This window comes from Vanellus vanellus (genome assembly GCF_965231255.1).
Source record: "Vanellus vanellus genome assembly, chromosome: 1".
NCBI lineage: Eukaryota > Metazoa > Chordata > Aves > Charadriiformes > Charadriidae > Vanellus > Vanellus vanellus.
In genome coordinates, this window is record NC_138905.1 from 134,684,288 (window position 1) to 134,703,235 (window position 18,948).

The 18,948-nt window shown below is 36.5% G+C and overlaps 1 protein-coding gene across 1 annotated transcript in view; it reads left to right on the forward strand.

Moving 5' to 3' along the window:
- Positions 1–18,948, forward strand: part of RPS6KA3 (ribosomal protein S6 kinase A3) — a 78,901-nt gene that overhangs the window by 11,765 nt on the left and 48,188 nt on the right. The window contains exon 2 of the mRNA XM_082484999.1: positions 1,341–1,397. Within this exon, the coding sequence (XP_082341125.1) occupies positions 1,341–1,397 (57 nt within the window). The remainder of the gene's footprint in view (positions 1–1,340; positions 1,398–18,948) is intronic.

Below are 18,948 nucleotides of genomic sequence, written 5' to 3' on the forward strand. Positions count from 1 at the left end.
TCATCTGAGATTGAATATTCAATGTATTTGCAATATTTGAAAATTGGAGTTCACAAGTTTTTAGGATTTAATCTGTCACTTCATATAAAGAGTCTCCTCAGGTCATGTGCAACCTGGGAGACTATATTAATTGGAAACATAGAATGGTTTAGGTTGGAAGGGACCTTGAAGATCATCCAGTTCCAACCCCCCTGCTGTGGGCAAGGACACTTCCCACTAGACCAGAAGTCTGCTGAAAAACTGAACTGTGGGAAGGAAGGTGCAGAACGAAGCTAAAATCTCTGAATCTCAGAGATTAACAGAATAACAGCTGTTATTACCTTTCCAACATCTCGAAAATATGTATCTGTACATGCATGTAACTTTATTTTAATTAAATTAGGTTCTCAAAGTAGATTAGTTAGGCCTTGTGTTCTCTAGGGAAACACACAAATGCACTTAAATTCTGCCTCCAGTGGTAATGGAAAACGTAACCATTTCTAATAGCTTTTGATTTGTTTTTAAAATCATATTGAATTGCTGTTAAACTTCAGGAGCAAACTAAAAATTAATGCCCCAGGTGATATCCTGTACCATAACTTAGGAAATACATATTTTTTCTTACGACTTGCTAATATTCATGCTTGTTGTGTAAGCAAGGTCATTCTAACTCTTTCTGGGAAAAATGTCTCTTAGAAATTTTCCAAGTATAGCATCACTGACAAGAAAAATAAAGCATTTGTTAACCAACAAGTTATTTAAGCTTTTTAAAATCTGTATAGCTAAATTTCAAATTCAAAAGCCTATTCCTGTATTGTTTTTTAGAATGGGCCTTAGAAAAGTATAGAAGATAGTAAAAGCTGGCTAATAAAATTACCATTGCGTTCATAGTTGTTGGTTTTTTTTATAAGACTATACTGTAGTTATAAATGTTCTTGAAGTAGTCATGTTAAAGACTGATTGTTGCTATATAAGGTCTTGCTCTTAGAAAGAACCTGTTTATCTGTTCTTTGTGGCCTTTTGCTGTTCAGTCTTCGTCAGGTTTAACTCTTCTGCAGAAGGTGTAGTAGTGGAGATAATGTCTAGCTGTGTAAGGCTTCAAATGCCGGATTGTTTTACGTATTTCTTACTGCGACTTCATCCAGTTTGACAATATGTGAGGATCCAAGCAAGATTGGCATTACGTGCCAGCAATATACAGTCTTCTGTGTTTACTTCAATGTTTGAGGTTTTTTATAGAATATGGAGAAGAGAACACTTGGTCCTCTAGAGTAGCATTCCATAAAAGCACATCTGCAATGTATTTATTTCTGTACTTCAATTCAGCATTTCTAGTAACTTGCTGTGTATGTTTTTTACAGAATGGACAGCAAATTGTGGATGAACCTATGGGAGAAGATGATATCAACGCACAAACTGTGAGTAAAAGATGTGTTGAAATAAAATAGTACAATATTGTAGCACACTGATATCACTTAATTTACAGGCAGTTTGCCACTAGTGTTTTGTTGTTTAGTTTTACTTTACATGAAGTGCAATCTTGGATCCTGATATTTTTGAGAGGTTCTTTTTCACTGACTCTCTTGTCTGGTTTGGTATCTTACTGTTTGTCCTGATGAACTTTTATGCTTTCCATAGTGTTTTTGTATAATATAGGTTCTCCCTAGTATTTTTAACATGAAGCAGGCTTTCCTGTGGAAAGCACAAAGCTGAACATGGTAGCAATTATAATTGGGTTGAGGGTTGAGAGGGTTTGATAGTAAGATGTGGCTAGTTGAAGTATTCCTGAATAGGAAGGGAGGTTGAGCTCCTCTTTTCTTACCTTAGAAAACCTTGAAAACATGTAGTTCTCTTCTACTGTCCACCTTTCCTAGTGCCAGCAAACAAAGCACTTCCATTGGCGCTCTGTTAGTCTCATTGGTGCATAGGTGACAATATTTTACATCTATGAGTTCCAGAGTATGCTTTATTAATAGTTAAGGTTTCACTTGTGGTCATGTTATAGCAAAAGATTCTTTCATGGTTAAATGCCACATAGATTCTGTGGCAGATACATGTGCACTTACTGTATGAAATACAATTCTTTCAGAGTGGCAGTGTACATCATAGCTTTTCCCCTTCTAGCTTGATACGCGAGGTGTAACAGCAGCTATCGCCTTTGTTCCATGCTGTCGTAAGATTTCTTGGCAGCATCTATCTGTGCCCTTTTGTTGTTAGCATTAGTCATTTTATATTTTCCTTACTGACCTGTGTAAAACTAGATTATTTGCATAATACATCTTCATTAGCCTGGAAGATTCTTTCTATTCCCTTTTTCCATAGAACCAAGAAACCAAGATACAAAGTTTTATGTCTTCTTCCTGGGCTTCCAGTTGAAAAGTTTAGAAGCGTCACACTGGAGGGCATTCGAGAATAGCAGAGCTAGTCGATTGAGGCCCAGGGATTTCCTAAGGCTTTTCTCTGTTGATGTGGATTCCAACTTTCCTCTTGTGTTTCTAATTTGGCTAAGCTGTAGTGGAAGAGAACTTCTGTTCATTGGTTTGGAGCTGACAAAGCTAAGGGCTCCAGAAATGTTTCTATGGAGATACTTGAAGATGATAGCTGTAGGTATCATTTTAGGTGGTGACTTAAGACACCTTCCCTGCCTCAGATGAGATGCTAAATGCTGAAACATGCTTAGTGAAATTTTCATAGTGATAGAATAGCCAAAGGTAGAGGCTGAACTATTAATGTAGATCTTGAGTGTTTGCTGTAAATCAGATCTGGACAGTAAGCATTAGAGAGCTCTGAACTAATGTATTATGAGGCACGCATAGGTGTAGAGTGTTCACTCTGAGCTTGAACTGGCAAGTGAACACAAGAAACCTTTTTTCTTCCTTCTCTAAATTCTAAAAGTCCATACCTCATATTCCTTTCTGCTCTTGGCTTTCAGTAGTCTTTTAGGGGAAGATCAAGGGTGAGGAAGGACTGTGAAACTGTAGTTTCCATTGTTCTTGTATCTGAGAGGCATTTTAATCAAAGGAATTCTTAACCCAGGTTTCTTGAAAATAGAGGTTGCTGCTAATGAGAAGATCACAGTCAGAAAGGTTCATTGATAATTTAAGTTCCTTATCTTCACATCAAACTTGTAGTTCAAAAAGTTTCATAATGTGAAGATAGTAGTGAATTCGGGTTTCTTATTGCAATGCCTGTGATTTTTTCACAGATATGAAGGCAGCTTAAGTGTTTACCTATAGTTTTGTTGTAGAGAGTACTAGATGACTGATAAGCCTGGTGACAAATGGCCTTACCCATAAAACACAATTTTTGGAACTCCGCATTTGGTTGCAGTTCAGAGTTCACATGCTGGTATTGCATATTGTGCAGACTTCAGCTTGTGATTAGATGGTCAAAGCTGTTTCCATCTGTTCAGCATGGATATAATTGTATGCCATAGCAGTTTCTCTCTGCTGAAGTTGTGGACAGAGCCAGTTTAGATGATGAGTGGAATTGCCTTTTCCATGCTTGTCTTCAAACATACCAGTAATAGATATAGCTCTTAAACAGATATGAGAATTAGGAGATTAAAAGCCTGCACTGTATAACTGCTTTTAATTCCTTCTCGTACCGTGTAAGGCTCTGCTGTCTTTAACACAGGGTGAGGAAACAAGGCAAATGCTGACAGATTGCTCTAAAGTAGTGCAGTGTTGGAGTAAGAAAGGAACAATATTTGTGCTGTTAGAAGGCAACACCAAGAAGGATGTCATTTGTTCTAATATTCTGCATAACATAGACTACAGTGCTTAGCTGAACTCTTGTTTGAACTAGAACATTTGTTTTTGGGAAGGTGTTCAGTTTGGGTTTGGTTTGTTAATTTATTCTGAGTACTACCATCACTTGATGATAATTTCCTTGTTTTGAGTCTGTAACTTCACCTTCTTCCTATAAGTTTTTTTATTTTGTGTTTATCTACTAAAATTATAATCTTTATCTATTTTATTGGGTTTACATGACAAGGTTTTGGTAGCAGGGGGGATGGTCCACCGTGTAAAACAGAGCCAGTTCTTGGTGGCTCTAAAATGGACCCACCACTGGCCAAAGCAGAGCCCATCAACAAGCTGGGGCAGTGAGAGAGTGGTTGGGTGGGTGTCTGGTAGCCAGCCAAGGTTAACTCACCACAACTATCAAATTTCTTTTTCAGGATTTGATAACTGCAGGATTCCTTACAAGTGGTTTCCTGTACTTTCTTCAGGCATTTCCAAACTGCTGCTTTTGGGGGGATTTTGTTACTTTAACACAACATCATAGAACCATTTAGGTTGGAAAAGCCCCTTAAGATCGAGTCCACCTGTAAACCTAGCACTGCCAACTCCATCACTAAACCCTAAGTGTCACATCTACATGTCTTTTAAATACCTCCAGGGATGGTGACTCAACCACTTCCCAGGCAGCCTGTTCCAGTGCTTGACAAACCTTTCAGTGAAGAAATTTTTCCTAATATCCATCCTAAACCTCCCCTGGCAGAACTTGAGGCCATTTCCTCTTGTCCTATCACTTGTTACTTGGGAGATGAGACCAATTACCACCTCACTACAACCTCCTTTCAGGTAGCTGGAGAGAGCAATAAGGTCTCCCCTCAGCCTCCTCTTCTCCAAGGTGAATAACCTCCGTTGCCTCAGCTGCTCCTCCTTGTGCTCTAGACTCTTCACCAGCTTTGTTGCTCTTTTCTGGACATGGTCCAGCACCTCAAAGTCTTTCTTGTAATGAGGAGCCCAAAACTGAACACAGCATTTGAGGTGCAGCTTCACCAGCACTAAGTACAGGGGGACAATCCCTTCCCTGGTCCTGGCTGGCCACACAATTTCTGATGCAGACCAAGATGCTATTGGTCTTCTTGGCCACCTTGGCACACTGCTGGCTTATATTCAGCCAGCTGTCAACCAGCACCCCCAGGTCCTTTTCCACCAGGCAGCTTTCCAGCCACTCTTCCCCAAGCCTGTAGCGCTGCATGGGGCTTGTGACCCAAGTGCAGGACCTGGCACTTGGCCTCGTTGAACCTCATACCATTGGCCTTGACCCATTGATCCAGCCTGTCCATATCCCTCTGTAGAGCCTTCCTATCCTCAAGCAGATCAGCACTCCTGCCCAACTTGGTGTTGTCTGTGAACTAACTGAGGTGCACTCGATCCCCTTGTCCAGATCCTTGATAAAGATGTTAAAGAGAACAGGCCCCAGTACTGAGCCCTGGGGAACGCCGCTTGTGACTGGCCACCAGCTGTATTTACTTCATTTCGCTGCCACTCTTTGGGCCCAGCTATCCAGCCAGTATTTTACCCAGTGAAGAGGACACCCATCTGAGCCATGAGCAGTCAGTTTCTCCAGGAGAATGCTGTGGGAAACACCGTCAAAGGCTTTACTAAGGTCTAGGTAAACAACATCCACAGCCTTTCCTTCATCCACTAAGTGGGCCACCTTGTCATACAAGGAGATCAGGTTTGTCAAGCGGAACCTGCCTTTCATAAACCTATGCTGACTGGGCCTAATATGACCATCAAAAAATTAAAACATTTCTCTAATATTCTTTCTATCATGCTTGAGCTACTTGTTTAAGATTGTTTTAGCTTTTCAATACCTCAGACCAGTATTTTAGGAATTTATTTTGCAATTATTTCTAGGTTGTGGTGAGTAAAAGGTTGCCAATAGTGATGGAAAATAATCTAGGTGTTTTTTTACACAAAAAAATTACTATGGCTGTTCAGTCAGTTATAGCTGGAAGCTAGCCTTTGCTGTCTGTCAGCTAATAAAATACTACTTCAGCTGGGATGTGATCTTTCGGTGCTTCATACCTGTTTTGGTGCAAGGTACAGACTAATTTTAAATTGCCACTGAAGCTCATTTAAATTCTGTTTAACTTTGCACTGAAATGGACTTGGACCACTTATGTGATCACTGACAATTTATGAAATTTTTCAGTCGTAACTGAGGACAGTAGAGTGAACTGGCCTATCGGGTACCAGTACAGGATAAGAAGGCAAAATATTTTGGTAGGTGTGTAGGGTATGCAAGTTCAGGACAGAGAGTGAGTTGCCATAGTTCTGTGTAGATGGAAGGTGAAAACTTGGAATACTGCATCCTTTTGCTGTGTTAAGTGTTTGTATAGTATGCTGATAATATAAATCAGATAAGAAATTGAAAATAAATATGGAAGCCTAACAGTTTTATCTACGTGGGAAGTCTCTCTAGTATTCTGCATATCAAAAGATACATTTCATTTCATTTCATAACATCCCAATTCTTATGGTCAAAAGTAAATTTAATTGACAGAAGAGTTTGAGTTGCATAGCTTTGATTGAAATTTGGTAGTTTGTTTTAAGAAAAGCAAGAGCTATAATAGTACATCCTTGTTTCTGAGGAGTCCAAGGTGGTGTATGGTTCAAAGTCTTGCTCCTCTTTTAAAAGGAACCATTCAGTATTCCAGTTTTATTACAATGAGTATACTGGCTATATCTAGCTTTATAGGTTGTTGACAACATTTTTTTATCTGATGTATCTCATAAATGATCTGAGTCTAGCACAAAATAAATGTAAAAACTGGCATAAGCTGACCTAATGTGAAAGCTGAAGTGAACGTTACTGAACAAGGGGAAGCTATTTAAAGCCTTTTATTTGCCACCTTTCTCACTCTTGTGCTGTCTGACATTGCTTTCTGTATCTCTGTGTCCATAGAGATTGAGTAAATTAGCTGAACAAATTAATGGTTTTGAGCTGTTGCAATCATGACGCATGCTTTTCAACTAGCTAAAGCTAACCAGAAACTACAGCTGGTCCAGCAAGTAGCTTCCCTTTTTGTATATATGTGAAGAGTGTATCATATGTGCTGTGTTCTTTGTTCCGTTTTGTTATCTAGATTCAATTTAGCTGCTAAAACACTTACTACAACTGATGTATTACCATTTCACTCTACTAGCTTAAGTATAATTATTAAACATACAAAAATATTAGGTTCCAAGCATTGGTGGAAAGTTGTTTTCAGTAATACTTTGTAAGTTGCAGGAAAAACTCGCATTTCTTTTTGGTAACCTGCAAGGACTGATAATTACTTTTTTCAACACAGGCAGGAGTGGGACCTATTAAGGCTCAAACAACTGTGGTGAAAAAGCAAACCCTCTCTCCAGTGGAGGTGGCTGGGTAATATTATTACACTTCTTGTATGGTTTGGTAAAACTTTAAGCAAAACGCTACTTTTGAATAAGCAGAATTAAAGCATGCATAGAATTAAATAGAACTAAAGCATAAAGCAGTATATTAAAATATGCTGATCTGGATGATGAAAAACTAAATCTCAGTAGCTGTCATCATCCTCCTACTAAAAATAGATAACTAAGATAACTAAGACTGTAGTCAGTGGGTAGTCAAAAGGTAGTATAAGAAATACTTGCAAAGAAAAGTCAGTAGTTAAAAACGTCTTATTTATTTTTCTCTAATAAAATTTAAGTAAAACAACTGTTTGCAGTCAGGAGAGATGAAAATTACGAAATAAAACAACTGTTTGCAGTCAGGAGAGATGAAAATTACGAAATAAAACAACTGTTTGCAGTCAGGAGAGATGAAAATTATGACCTTTTTCTTGCCAATTGGAGTATTAATAGAAGAGCTTAAAAGGAAAATGTGATCTTAGAAAAGGCTTTAGAAAAATAATTTGAAGCATGTGGACAATACAGTTTCTTCATCAAAGTACTGAACTTGATCAGTTAATTATATGTAGTATTAAGATTGAGATTCTATATTATACATGCATGTATACTGTATAGTTTATCATGAATCTATAAAACACTGGTCAACCAGGGGGGTGGTAGGAGGTAGAGGGTAGGGAAGTGTCAAGATAAGGACAGGGAGATCGCTTACCAATAACAATCCCATATCACTCAGGCAATAATACTAAAACCAAAGCGATCTGGGGTAATCTTGTTTGTTGTGTCACAGTCCATGAAAATAATGAAAGATAAGAATGTTAAAATGAATTAATTCATAAAAAAAATTGCATAATTAAACTGACAAATGTTTAGGTTTTAAAACCACCCCTGGAGGTATTTAAAAGATGTGTAGATGTGGCGCTACCCTGTGGACATGGTTTAGTGGTGGACTTTGCAGTGCTTGGTTTATGGTTGGACTCTAGCTTCAAGTTCTTTTCCAACCTAAATGATTCTATGATACTATAAAACATTTGAGAGAGGCTTTAACTGATTTTTAGTTTCACCTCAATTTTTAATATTATAGCATTGTATTAGTGCAAACTCTGCATTTTGGCACGTTAAAGCATTGTTTCAGGACTGCTCCAATCTTCTGTTGGATATTGCTGTTTGGGTGCTCAGTAACAGTTTCTAATTATAAGAAAAATCATGTGTTACCATGACTGTACATACTTTTGATGATTTTGATATGTTCGTTTTCCTTTTGCTGTCATAACCTTTACATTTCAATTTTCTGTGTGGGTATTTTTGTCAGTATTTTGATGTTAATTCTTTGCTCTGTGATAGAGGTTGTAAGACATAGCTAGCATTTTTTAAATGTTGCAGAGGTATTTTGGGTTCACAAGTATTCATAGACTACTGATTTTGGGTTTTCTCATTTTTTACAGACTGATACTTAATTTTGGCTGAAACAGCTACTTGGAAAGCTTGTCAGCAGTAAAACAGTGACAAGTTAATATTTTTGTAGTTTTACTGAGAGATGAGGTATACAGTCAAGTTATGCTTTCACATTGCTTATATGTTCGTGAATGTGTAATTATTGCCTGTTGATATAACACCATGTTCCTTGTCACAAAGTAACTTGTAGTTTCTAAAGCCACCTAAGGAAGCTGTGTCCACTGTGTAATGCAGTGAAGGTAACAATCTAGGTTACTAAACTCGGACTTTAAGGTGATCCATAATTCTGGCATTCCTTCTAATGTATTTTACTAAATATATTTAAATATATGTACACATGTGTTTAATTCTATTTTGCAATCAAATAACTTGATTCTTGAACAAATATGTTTCCCAAGCAAACCGTTTACATCTGTAAAACTTGAATCCAGTTATTCACTTCTCCATGCCCAGATTTTTCTTTGCAAAAAGCAGAATGCCTTTTTTTTGTTTAATGTAATGAAATTGGAAGTTCATTATTTTCCAAAGCACTGTGCTGTGCTGCAACTTGGATGAATTTTGGTGGAATCTGACAGTGACGTGTGTGCATCTTACATGTGTGAGAATGGACTTAATGGTCCTTGTGTAAGAAGTTACAGCATCCTTGTAGGTATGCAAAGCTTTTAGTCTGAGATGTTAACTGTTAGATATCAAACCTATAATAAAGAAGGCAAACCCTGGGTTATTTGTTTCCCTCAGGATGTCATCGGGTGTTGAGGAAAGGTTACAGCAAAACTCTTTCATAAGTATCTTTCAATGGATTTTACGAGTGGCTTATTTTGGACTTGTGTCCTAGGTGCAGCGTACTTTCTGGATCTTGGTCAGATAATTGAATAATTTCAGAGTGTAAGCAACATTAGAAGTCAAGCTGCTTACTTGTTACATGAAGAGAAAACAGATGGTAGCCCTGAAAAGCCTGTAAACTAGCAGATGGAAACTGCCACACCCCCTGATTAATATTGCTGCTTTGGCTATACAGACATATTTATTATGAAGAGAAGTATATTATTCAGGTTCTGAAAACTCCAAAAAGTAACTCTCTCTTCCTCAACTGTTGGCCTTCATCAAATGAGGTCTTTTCATTCCTTATGTGTACTCCATCTTTGTTTTTTCCAGACAGTTGAAGGCAATCCGTACTACAGAGCTTTGCTTGTCTAGTGGCATAAAGAATTAATTTGCATTACTGCAGTTCTCAGACTGGCGGTATAGGAAGATTGTCAGTCTACCTAATGGACTACACTTAGATGAAACGCTTCAACTTTTTCTGGTTATGTGTAAAAGTGAGCATCTCAGCATGATGTGCACATCTTATTCAGTAAAACTTACAGATTCCCACATGTTCTTTATTGCTTTGAGAGTTCCTCCAACACCTTTCAGTTCTCCTGCTCTCTGTGAGCTCTGTTCTCTTGAATGTCTGGACAGCAAGTCTGATCACATCTTCTTTTCATTTTTGTAAATTCAGATCATCCGATTTAAAAGAAGAGGAGGGGAAGATGAGGGATGAACTCACTTTATATTTCTGTACTGGAGGATGAAATGCATTGTGCAAGTGGAGTTCTGCAATTGACAGAACTGTCACTGACAAGCACAGCAAATTCCTTTTGTTTTGGAGACAGTTGTGTGTTGTGATAAACATGTATAATACAAATCCTTCTCAAAGACTTCAAGGTAAGGGGAGCAATTTGCTGGAGCAATTTGTCCTTGTAATCACAGACTTCCCTGTTGGGGACTGCTGCCCTCTAACCTGTCTCCTTCTCATATGAAGGAATATTTAAAAGGGCAAGCTCTCTTCTCGGAGATTCTCAAAATGAATTATGTAGCATATATCTTAATGTTTCTGGTTGGCTGGTAGTGCTCTTTGGGAACCAAGCAGGCTTTATTCTCCCAGAACACAAGAAATTTCTTCCACCTGCTGCAGACCCATGCCAGTTAAAGGAAAACTATTGTTGTGAAGTAACCCCACTGACCCTGGAGCACTGTGCTTTGTACTCCACTGGGAGGTCACATAAGAGGTTTGGGAGAGCAGTAGTCAGTAATTGTATGAATGCTGCAGTTGAAATGCCTTATTCCTGTCACCCTTAGCAGATACAGCTTATCTGCAGCAGAATACACTCATGCCCTTACAAGAAAAAGAGAAGAACATGGTTATGTACCCATAGTGTGTTTTCAGCTTTAAAGAATGTTATAGTTGGTGTAGGTCTTACCACTTACTCTCCATTTCTGCTTTTAGCTCTCCTTGCTACCATAGAGTTTAATTTATCGATTTGGAGATTCGCGATTACTCTGCTTATAGTACATTCTTACATGTCCTTGACAAGGTAAGGCAGAGAGCTTGAATAGTCTCCTATGTATTTATTTATTTATTAAGTCTTCAAATTGTAAACAACTTTATTGGTATTAAACTGTAATTCTTGAGATATTTCAGTTTTGAGGAGGAAGTAGCTAGAAGTTTAAAACAATTGAAGAGAGAAATGCTTCAAGTAATTTTTGTACCATTTATGAAGTACTTGAAATCCTGTGTTGCAGTAACCTCCTTGTGTTCAAGAAGCTTTGTTTATCCCGAAGCAAATATTGAATCATTTTTCATGCTGTGTTACTGCTGTTGTAGTAGAGGCTGTTTCTTCCAAAAAAGCTGTAACGCACTGGACTGTAAAGAGTATGTTGTAATTGGGGACTCAAGGTGTAATAGTAGTCACTGAATGCCTGTGTAATCTATAATAATAACTGTGTATATTCAGTACATAGAATTTGAAAGATCCATCCCTGTGGATGTGACATAAATAAAGAACTAGAATAGAAGAGAGCACAAAATAGGCACGTTTTTGCTTGTGGGGTCCTGATAAAGCCAGGAATGAGGGGTCTTTCTTTCATCTCTGCATTTGGGCGAGAGGGTCTTCACTTGTGCTGGGGAGACATGTAATCCAGGTTTTAAAGGCAAAGTTAGAAACTGATACTGTAGGCAGCCAGGATGTGCTATAGAGATAGAAGCAACATGTTCTGTCACTTTAAGTAAATTACTGTTTATAGCTGAGTACTTGTATATGCCTTTGACTAAATGTTGGTACTTGCCTTTATTGCTTGAAGAAAAACAGTCTTGTTCCATATTCTAATGGAGCATACACTGTGTAATTCAGTGTCTTTAATAAATATCAAAAAAGCTAAAGGTACTGTCGATATTCAGAACAATAACTTCTGTACTGAATCTAGAGACAGATCAAATTAAAAACTTCATCTCTAGCTGTTCAAAGTAATTAGATTGAATTCTAATTCTTAGAAACATTTGAAGTTTTTTTTTTTAATATTGAAATAAAACAGGTATTTTTATTATTTTAAGAAATTTTTCATTCTCTAAAGAGCAATATCATATTCATGCGTAAGTCAGACATTCAACCTGGGTGATCCAATTCAAATAATTTTTGCAGTCTCTCTTGGCCTAACCTCTATAACATCTGTGTAGCATTTTCTATGTGCAGGATTTCAAAGGGCTATGTACAAGGTCTGGTCCTCTAACAACTCTAGTAAATAAAAAATAGTCATTAAGCATAAGCATACCACATTCTCTGCATTGAAGTCTAAAAAGTAGGGATATATGATATCTTAAAACATTTTGTAACTTCAGTTAAAATTCATAAAAATACAATTATCACATGTAGGACAAAATAGTTGCTATTCTGCTTAACTAGTGAAATGTTGCATACTGGCATGATTTCTGAAATAGACGTTGGTCTTTTTTGTTCTTTTCTGGGAACCAGGAATAAATAACATCTGCAACAGCATGTTGCTATCAGGAAATCTGTTTAAGTTTCCTGTGCTGATCTCTACAGCATCAGCAACATGAGTACCACTGATGCCCAGTTTTTCTTTACCATGGGGCAGGGAAGGGGGATTAAAAAAAAAAAAAAAAATCCCCTTTTTTCTTCCCTTCTCTCTCTCTCTCTTTCTCTCTCTCTCTCTCTCTCTCTCTCTCTCTCCCCACCCCCCAACTGTGTCTGACTTGCCTGACAGGAAATTTTCTAATTGCCGGAACAGCTGGTCACAGCAAAAACGCCAGGGTTGGTCTTCCCTGCTAGACTTATGATCGCTCAGTCAGAAAATCTAAACATCATGGTTTCTTAGTCATGTTTAAGTTTCTCGCTCTACGTGTTCGTTCTATTCGGGTGAGCTTAGTTTCTTATTTAAAAGAATAAAGGGAAAAAGGGGAAAATTTATTTTAATTTCAAATCAATTTTAGTCTTTTGCTGCTTTGGGATAAGTGCTGTTTGTATACCAAGCCTTTTGTATTTTCTTTTTAAGAGAAAGAAGTTTGTGGTGTGCTCATATTTGGTAGAAGTTTTGAAGGTACCTGTTGATAATTTAGCCTCACTGAATATTTTTTACCTGTATGTAAATATTGTAAAACTTACGTTTTTTTTTCCTCCAGAAATGTATGAGCTTAGCTGTATGTTAAGTTTTCTTACTGAGTCTAGTTTTATTTAAAATGTTTGTATTCTTAAAATTAATACTTAATTTTTATTTTAATAATTACAATTCCATGTAGTACTTTAAACCGTAAAATATGGTTATGTGTGGAGTGACAGTTAAAATAACTCAGGCTTATTAATATCTTAAATGTACTTCTGAAAATGGTATTAGGAATAGTAACACTTCTGCTTGCGTTACAGTTAATGCTATGGTTATTTTAACTTTTAAATGGTAAATTAGTAATAGCAGATATATAATTTGTAAAATATGTCTTGTTGAGCATATATTTAAACATAAAAGGTGGTTTGTTTTTTTTAAGCTGAGAAAAATCTCTAGTGGAGAACTGTATTTTCCTGAGCATTGTTTCCAAACTAATTAACAATACGTGTGAACATACAATGTGAGAGCATTTTGTCCTTGCAACTCAAATCACTTTTCATGTTTCTCCTGTAAATCTGCAAATATTTTTCAGTGGAGGAAAAAAAAAACAAAACAAAACAAAAAACCCAACAAAAGTCAACAAACCTTCTTGTGTGCCGTCTTAACACCCTAAGTGAAGCAGGTCTACTAACTTGTAAATAAAATGGATAGTAATTTAACTCCTTTTAGCCTATGTACTGGTTTAAACTTTGCGATGTGTTAGAAAATGAAATTTAATTTGCTTGCCATAACTGAAGCACTAAAACAAGACATGCATGTAAAACAATAGAAAATAGGCTGCATTATACAGAGGTTTTTTAATATAAACCTTGTAAAATAAATATTTATCAACTCATAGTCCTGAATTATAGTTCTTTTCCACAGGCAATGTGAAAGGTATATCTTAGAATTCTCTGATTAAAAAAAAAAAAAAATTACATCATTTGATCTACTTATGGTATTTTGGTTATATTGTCTTTAACATTCTGTTGATTTTAAAATGCTAGATAGTACATACCAAACTAAGGATTTTCAGCCCATACAAATTTTAGAATATGTTTAGGATATTATTTCAATAAAGCAGGAATCATACTTTTCATAGATTAGTGCTGAATATGCTTGTGGATTTTTTTAATTGTTGGGTTTTTTTCATTTAACGTTGAAATTTTTTTTAATTGCAATGCTCTGAAATGCTAGTGCTTAGAAAGTAGGAACAAAACTTACATCAAAGTTACTGGGAAATGAAAGTTCCACCCAGTGAGTATTTTTTTCCAGTGCTGCCATGCACAGTCTAGTTCGTGAGATAATGTCATGGTGTTTTATCAAAAGAGAACTGCGTTACAAAACTGCTTTTGATGGCCAACACTGAGTTTTTTAAATGCTTCCAGGAATTCCTCAGCTTTACCTGCTAAATAAACTAGTGCTCACAGTTCCTTTGGGAAGGAAGGAGTAGAGTCCTACTTCTGTCCTGGCCTTTGTATTTTCATTCTGAGGAGGCAAAGCATCTTCAAAATTACCCTCCCAGCCTGGCCAGTCATGTTTATCCAAAGGGCCTCATCTATACTTTGACTTTGTTGCTTGCTCTGCGACAGGACTCATTCCTGCTTCTTCTATAACACTAAAAGAATGGGAGGAGTTTGGACTCAGTAACCAGGCCTGCAGTCTGCATTATATGAGTTGGCTACCTGGAACAAATGTGGACATAGACATCCTTCTAGATATCAAAACTGTTGTAGTAGAAAGCCAGGAATGGAAAAGAGTAGAAGGTATAGAGAGTAAGGAATAAATACAGTGATTTTCTTTTATTATCTCTATCCATTGTTTTTCTCTTAGACTTAACAATTTAAGAATTAAAAAAAAAAAGGGATAGGGGGAGCCAACCCTGAAACTAAATATTGACAAAGAGAGTTTAATTTTAGGAAATATTATTTTCTGTCAGGTAAAACAATAAATGCCATCTGCAACAGGTAATTTGATGTCAGTTGAAAGTGTAAGTTTTTCCATCTTTTAAAACGAAGCAAAGAGAAATTCTGAAAACCTGTATTTCTGACTTCAAATGTCCACGTTAATTAGAACTAAGTTCTGCTCTATTCATGCTTTTCTTTGTTACTAGTGTAAAACAGATAACATACACAGAATATCCTTCAGTCAGATTGACTTAATTTTATGCATGGCAGTGCTTTGCTTTTTGTTGTAATAACATAATTGCGACTTCAGAAGCAGCATTTTTAATCAGCTTTTTAGAACAAGTGTTTGTGTACAAGCATTTAAGTAATCATTAGTTCTATTAAGTGACTCAAACTGAATATTAGTCACAAATATAAGGCATGGTTTTTATTCCATGGTTTAGCTCACTAACATTGCTTACTGAAGTGATGGGAGATAGTGAAACGCAAGTTGGACACTGAATTTCCTTTTTTTTAAGGGCCATTTTGAATTTGAAGGTAGGAATAGGAGTATAGAATGTATATGGAATGTGTTTGAGTGGTGCACTCCTCACACTTTTAACTCCTGTTTTTGACTTAATAAAGATTTCCATAAGCCCTAATACAAAAGGTAAAAGTAATTGGTTTTCAGTTTGTTGGCACTCTCTTACTTCAAAAAGCATAGCTCATACGGGTTTTATTTCTTCAGGTAATATACTGAAAATTCGTCCTACATACATAACAAGTTGGGAAAGTAAAAATTCATCTAGGACACTTCCTGACTCAAGGGAGGGGAGGAAAAGGAAACTATGTATATAAGCTGGGGAACTGTGCCAACATTGAGTCATCCTTTTAAAATCACTTGATATCCAATAAGCTTCCTATCCTTACAGGACATAACTGCTTTATGTAACTTCAGCACCACAGTTTAATATCATAGTCGATATTTCAGAAACGGTTTCTATTTGATTACAGGAATCAACGTTATTCTGCCTGTGACAGACAGAAAAATATTTTGCCAAGTACAACAATGTCCAGCTGAGCTCTGATAGTGAAGGCTAACAAAGTAGTAAAAGGAAACTTCCAATCGTGGTTGGAGCAGTGTTAAGTAACTTGCTGGGGAATCCATTTTTCTGTTTTCAGCCTTATCTTCACTTGTACTGAATGTACATGTGCCACAAGAACATGCATTTCTCTAGAGGAAGCAAAACATTCCTGAAAAAGATATTGAGGGGTGAAAACAAACCTGCTACTTCTGTAACAAAAACGGCAAAACCTATGTAGCTACATACCTGATACTAACAAAGGAAAACTTATAAAAGCAGTATTTTTGCTGCTGTTCAGCTTTCAAGTGGAAAAGATGATTGCAATTAGCATTTTATTCATTGGATTTGCTTTTTTAAAATTGTGTGGTCAATAATATAAACTGATGCAGCAGTGAGTTTGTCAGATAAGTTAAAATTCATTAAGTGCAGCTGAATGTTATTACAGGGAAATACTCTATGAACTGTCCTTTACGCTGATATAAATTACTGTTACCTGTCTTATAGGAAAAAGTTTGCACTTTAACACTGTTGAAATATTTGTATCTTTATTTTGGAAACTTAATTCTAAAATTTATTTTAGGGCTGTCATCTTATCTTGCAAGATGGCTAATATTTGAGGGGAGCGTTCACCAACACTGGCAATATAGATCTTACTTAGTTGTGATTAAAACTAGCAGAAACATCTTTTTTTTTTATTGAATCATAGACTGGTTAGAGTTGGAAAGGACCTTAAAGGACATCTAGTTCTAATCCCCCTGCCGTGGGCAGGGACACCTTCCACTTTCCTCTCATTCTGATTCCTGACTATATAGAAGTTGAAATTCCAAAATTGTGAACAGGTGATTCTGGCTGTTTCTCCTGTGTAAATTATCACGATACAAAATACATAAGACATACTTTAATCCATTTAAAAATGTTATTTTAAATGGAAAATATTCATGAAACAGTTCCTCAAAGAGTTTCTGGTGGGATCCCAACAACACTTCTTAATGTATTAATAGTGTCCGTCTAGAAACAATATTAAAAATACCAGTACTGGCACACTTAAATGGTAACTTGTGTATTAGGAACAAAGAATCTTGCACAATTTGGGGGAGTGACTTTCCTTTGGCAGGCAGTGACTCCGAAAGGACTAGCAATACCATCGAACCCTCAGCTGAACACAGCCTCATGGTTGATGCCTTAGCAACTGCAGTCTCTGCAGGTCGAGGCAGGAAGATTGTGGTTGTGGCTAGGACGAATATAGGGCTATCGCTCTACCCGTGACATAAAACCAGTCCATTGTTACTATGTGTAGCAGGGATGCAAGGGCTTCCAAAATAACATTAAAAATCAAGTATGAAGAATAAAAGATGATTCAGAGAAGACTTTACAAGACCAGGAGCTGGAAGGTCACTATACAGCAAAAACTCTGAACAAACCCTTACTTATCTTAAGGGGCAAATTTAGCCGTAATTAAATCTGTAAGTAAATATGACTAGAAGATGCTTCTGATTGTAGCTTCTTAACTCTGTTAAGGGCAGTACAGAATTAACAGATAAAGGTGCAACCCGGGTCATGTTGAAATTGGAATTAACAGTATTTAAGTTAATTTCTCCAGTAGTTACTTAACCTGTTTTAGATATTAGAACAGATTTTAATTATTCATTGAGATTAAAATTTGTTAATCTGTTTATCTAATGTTTACCTTAACTCAGAGTCTTAACCCCATTTTTACAGTTTTTGATCAGCATGTCAGCAATGTTTGCTGTCCAAGAAGAATGTTTTTTGAATACAGGACCCGTCTAAGGATTTTTTGCATATGCTAGATTTCCTTCCCTCTGGATTTTGATGAATTTGAGTATGTATAGTCATGCCTGTCCTGGTCAGCTGTGCCTCTTATTAGAAAAATACAGTTTATTTAAAAGCCCTCCTGAGAGACAAGTTTGCTTTTGGAATTGAGAAGCAACATATTTTTTGTCCAGAAATCGTGTTGTAAAGTTCAGAGTTTTTGTTTTATTTAAAATGAGTGTGAGGGTTAATGACTTATCCTTGTTCCTTTTTTTATGTCAGTTATTTCATAACTTCCATCTCTGTTAGATACAGAAGGGGTTGATAAGTGGCCTTTTACTTCTCTCACTGTGAAAGTTTTTATTTGGTTGTTGCAAGTTTGGAGTTGTATTTCTTGATATATTTCATATAGCCAGCAAGTGTGCAGAGGGAAAGTTCTTAGATCAGTGCTTAGTCATCTGCCAGCTGAAATTCACTAAACTTCTGAAGATATTTTCACCTACATCTAAGCAATATTCATTTGGTGGGAAAGTGAACATGAAACCTTGTTTTGCAGTCACTTCTGTCCCTTTTATGAACAGAATACAGATGTTGTGTGTTACCTTTATCCTCTTCCTGATGCAAAGGACTTGAGATAGGATACAGTTATTCATCACATATCTCAGGCAATAAGAACTTCTGGGGTTTTCTAAATCCATATATGAACTTTTTTATAAAGAAAATTTTCTCAGAAATCTCTTTCTGAATTTGTTAGAAGCTTCCTGGTGAAATTCGGGTATGCTGAAGGAGCCATTCATTTTGTTTAGCCTTTAACTACTGTGATTCCCTTTTTTGTCATCAATTAAGAACACCTGTTTCCCACAATAACAGGCATCAGTCATCAAAAATGTGAAGTGTTTTAGCATGTTAAAAAAAATGAAATGTTCTTTCAAAAAGCCTTAATGTATAGGTACTCATAGCATGTACTGCACGTACTTATCTTTCCTCTTGATATTATAAAAAAAAAAAACTGCCAGTTATTGTTATTCTGTGCGTAGTTGACCGCAAAAGTTTGTTTTTTTTTTTTTTAAAACCCACACTGTTACAATTAAATTAACAACTCCTTCACCTGCCTCCATCCCCCAATCTTGTTGTGCATGCGTATTTTTGTTAGAGATCTTACTTTTGGGTATCTTGTTTTTC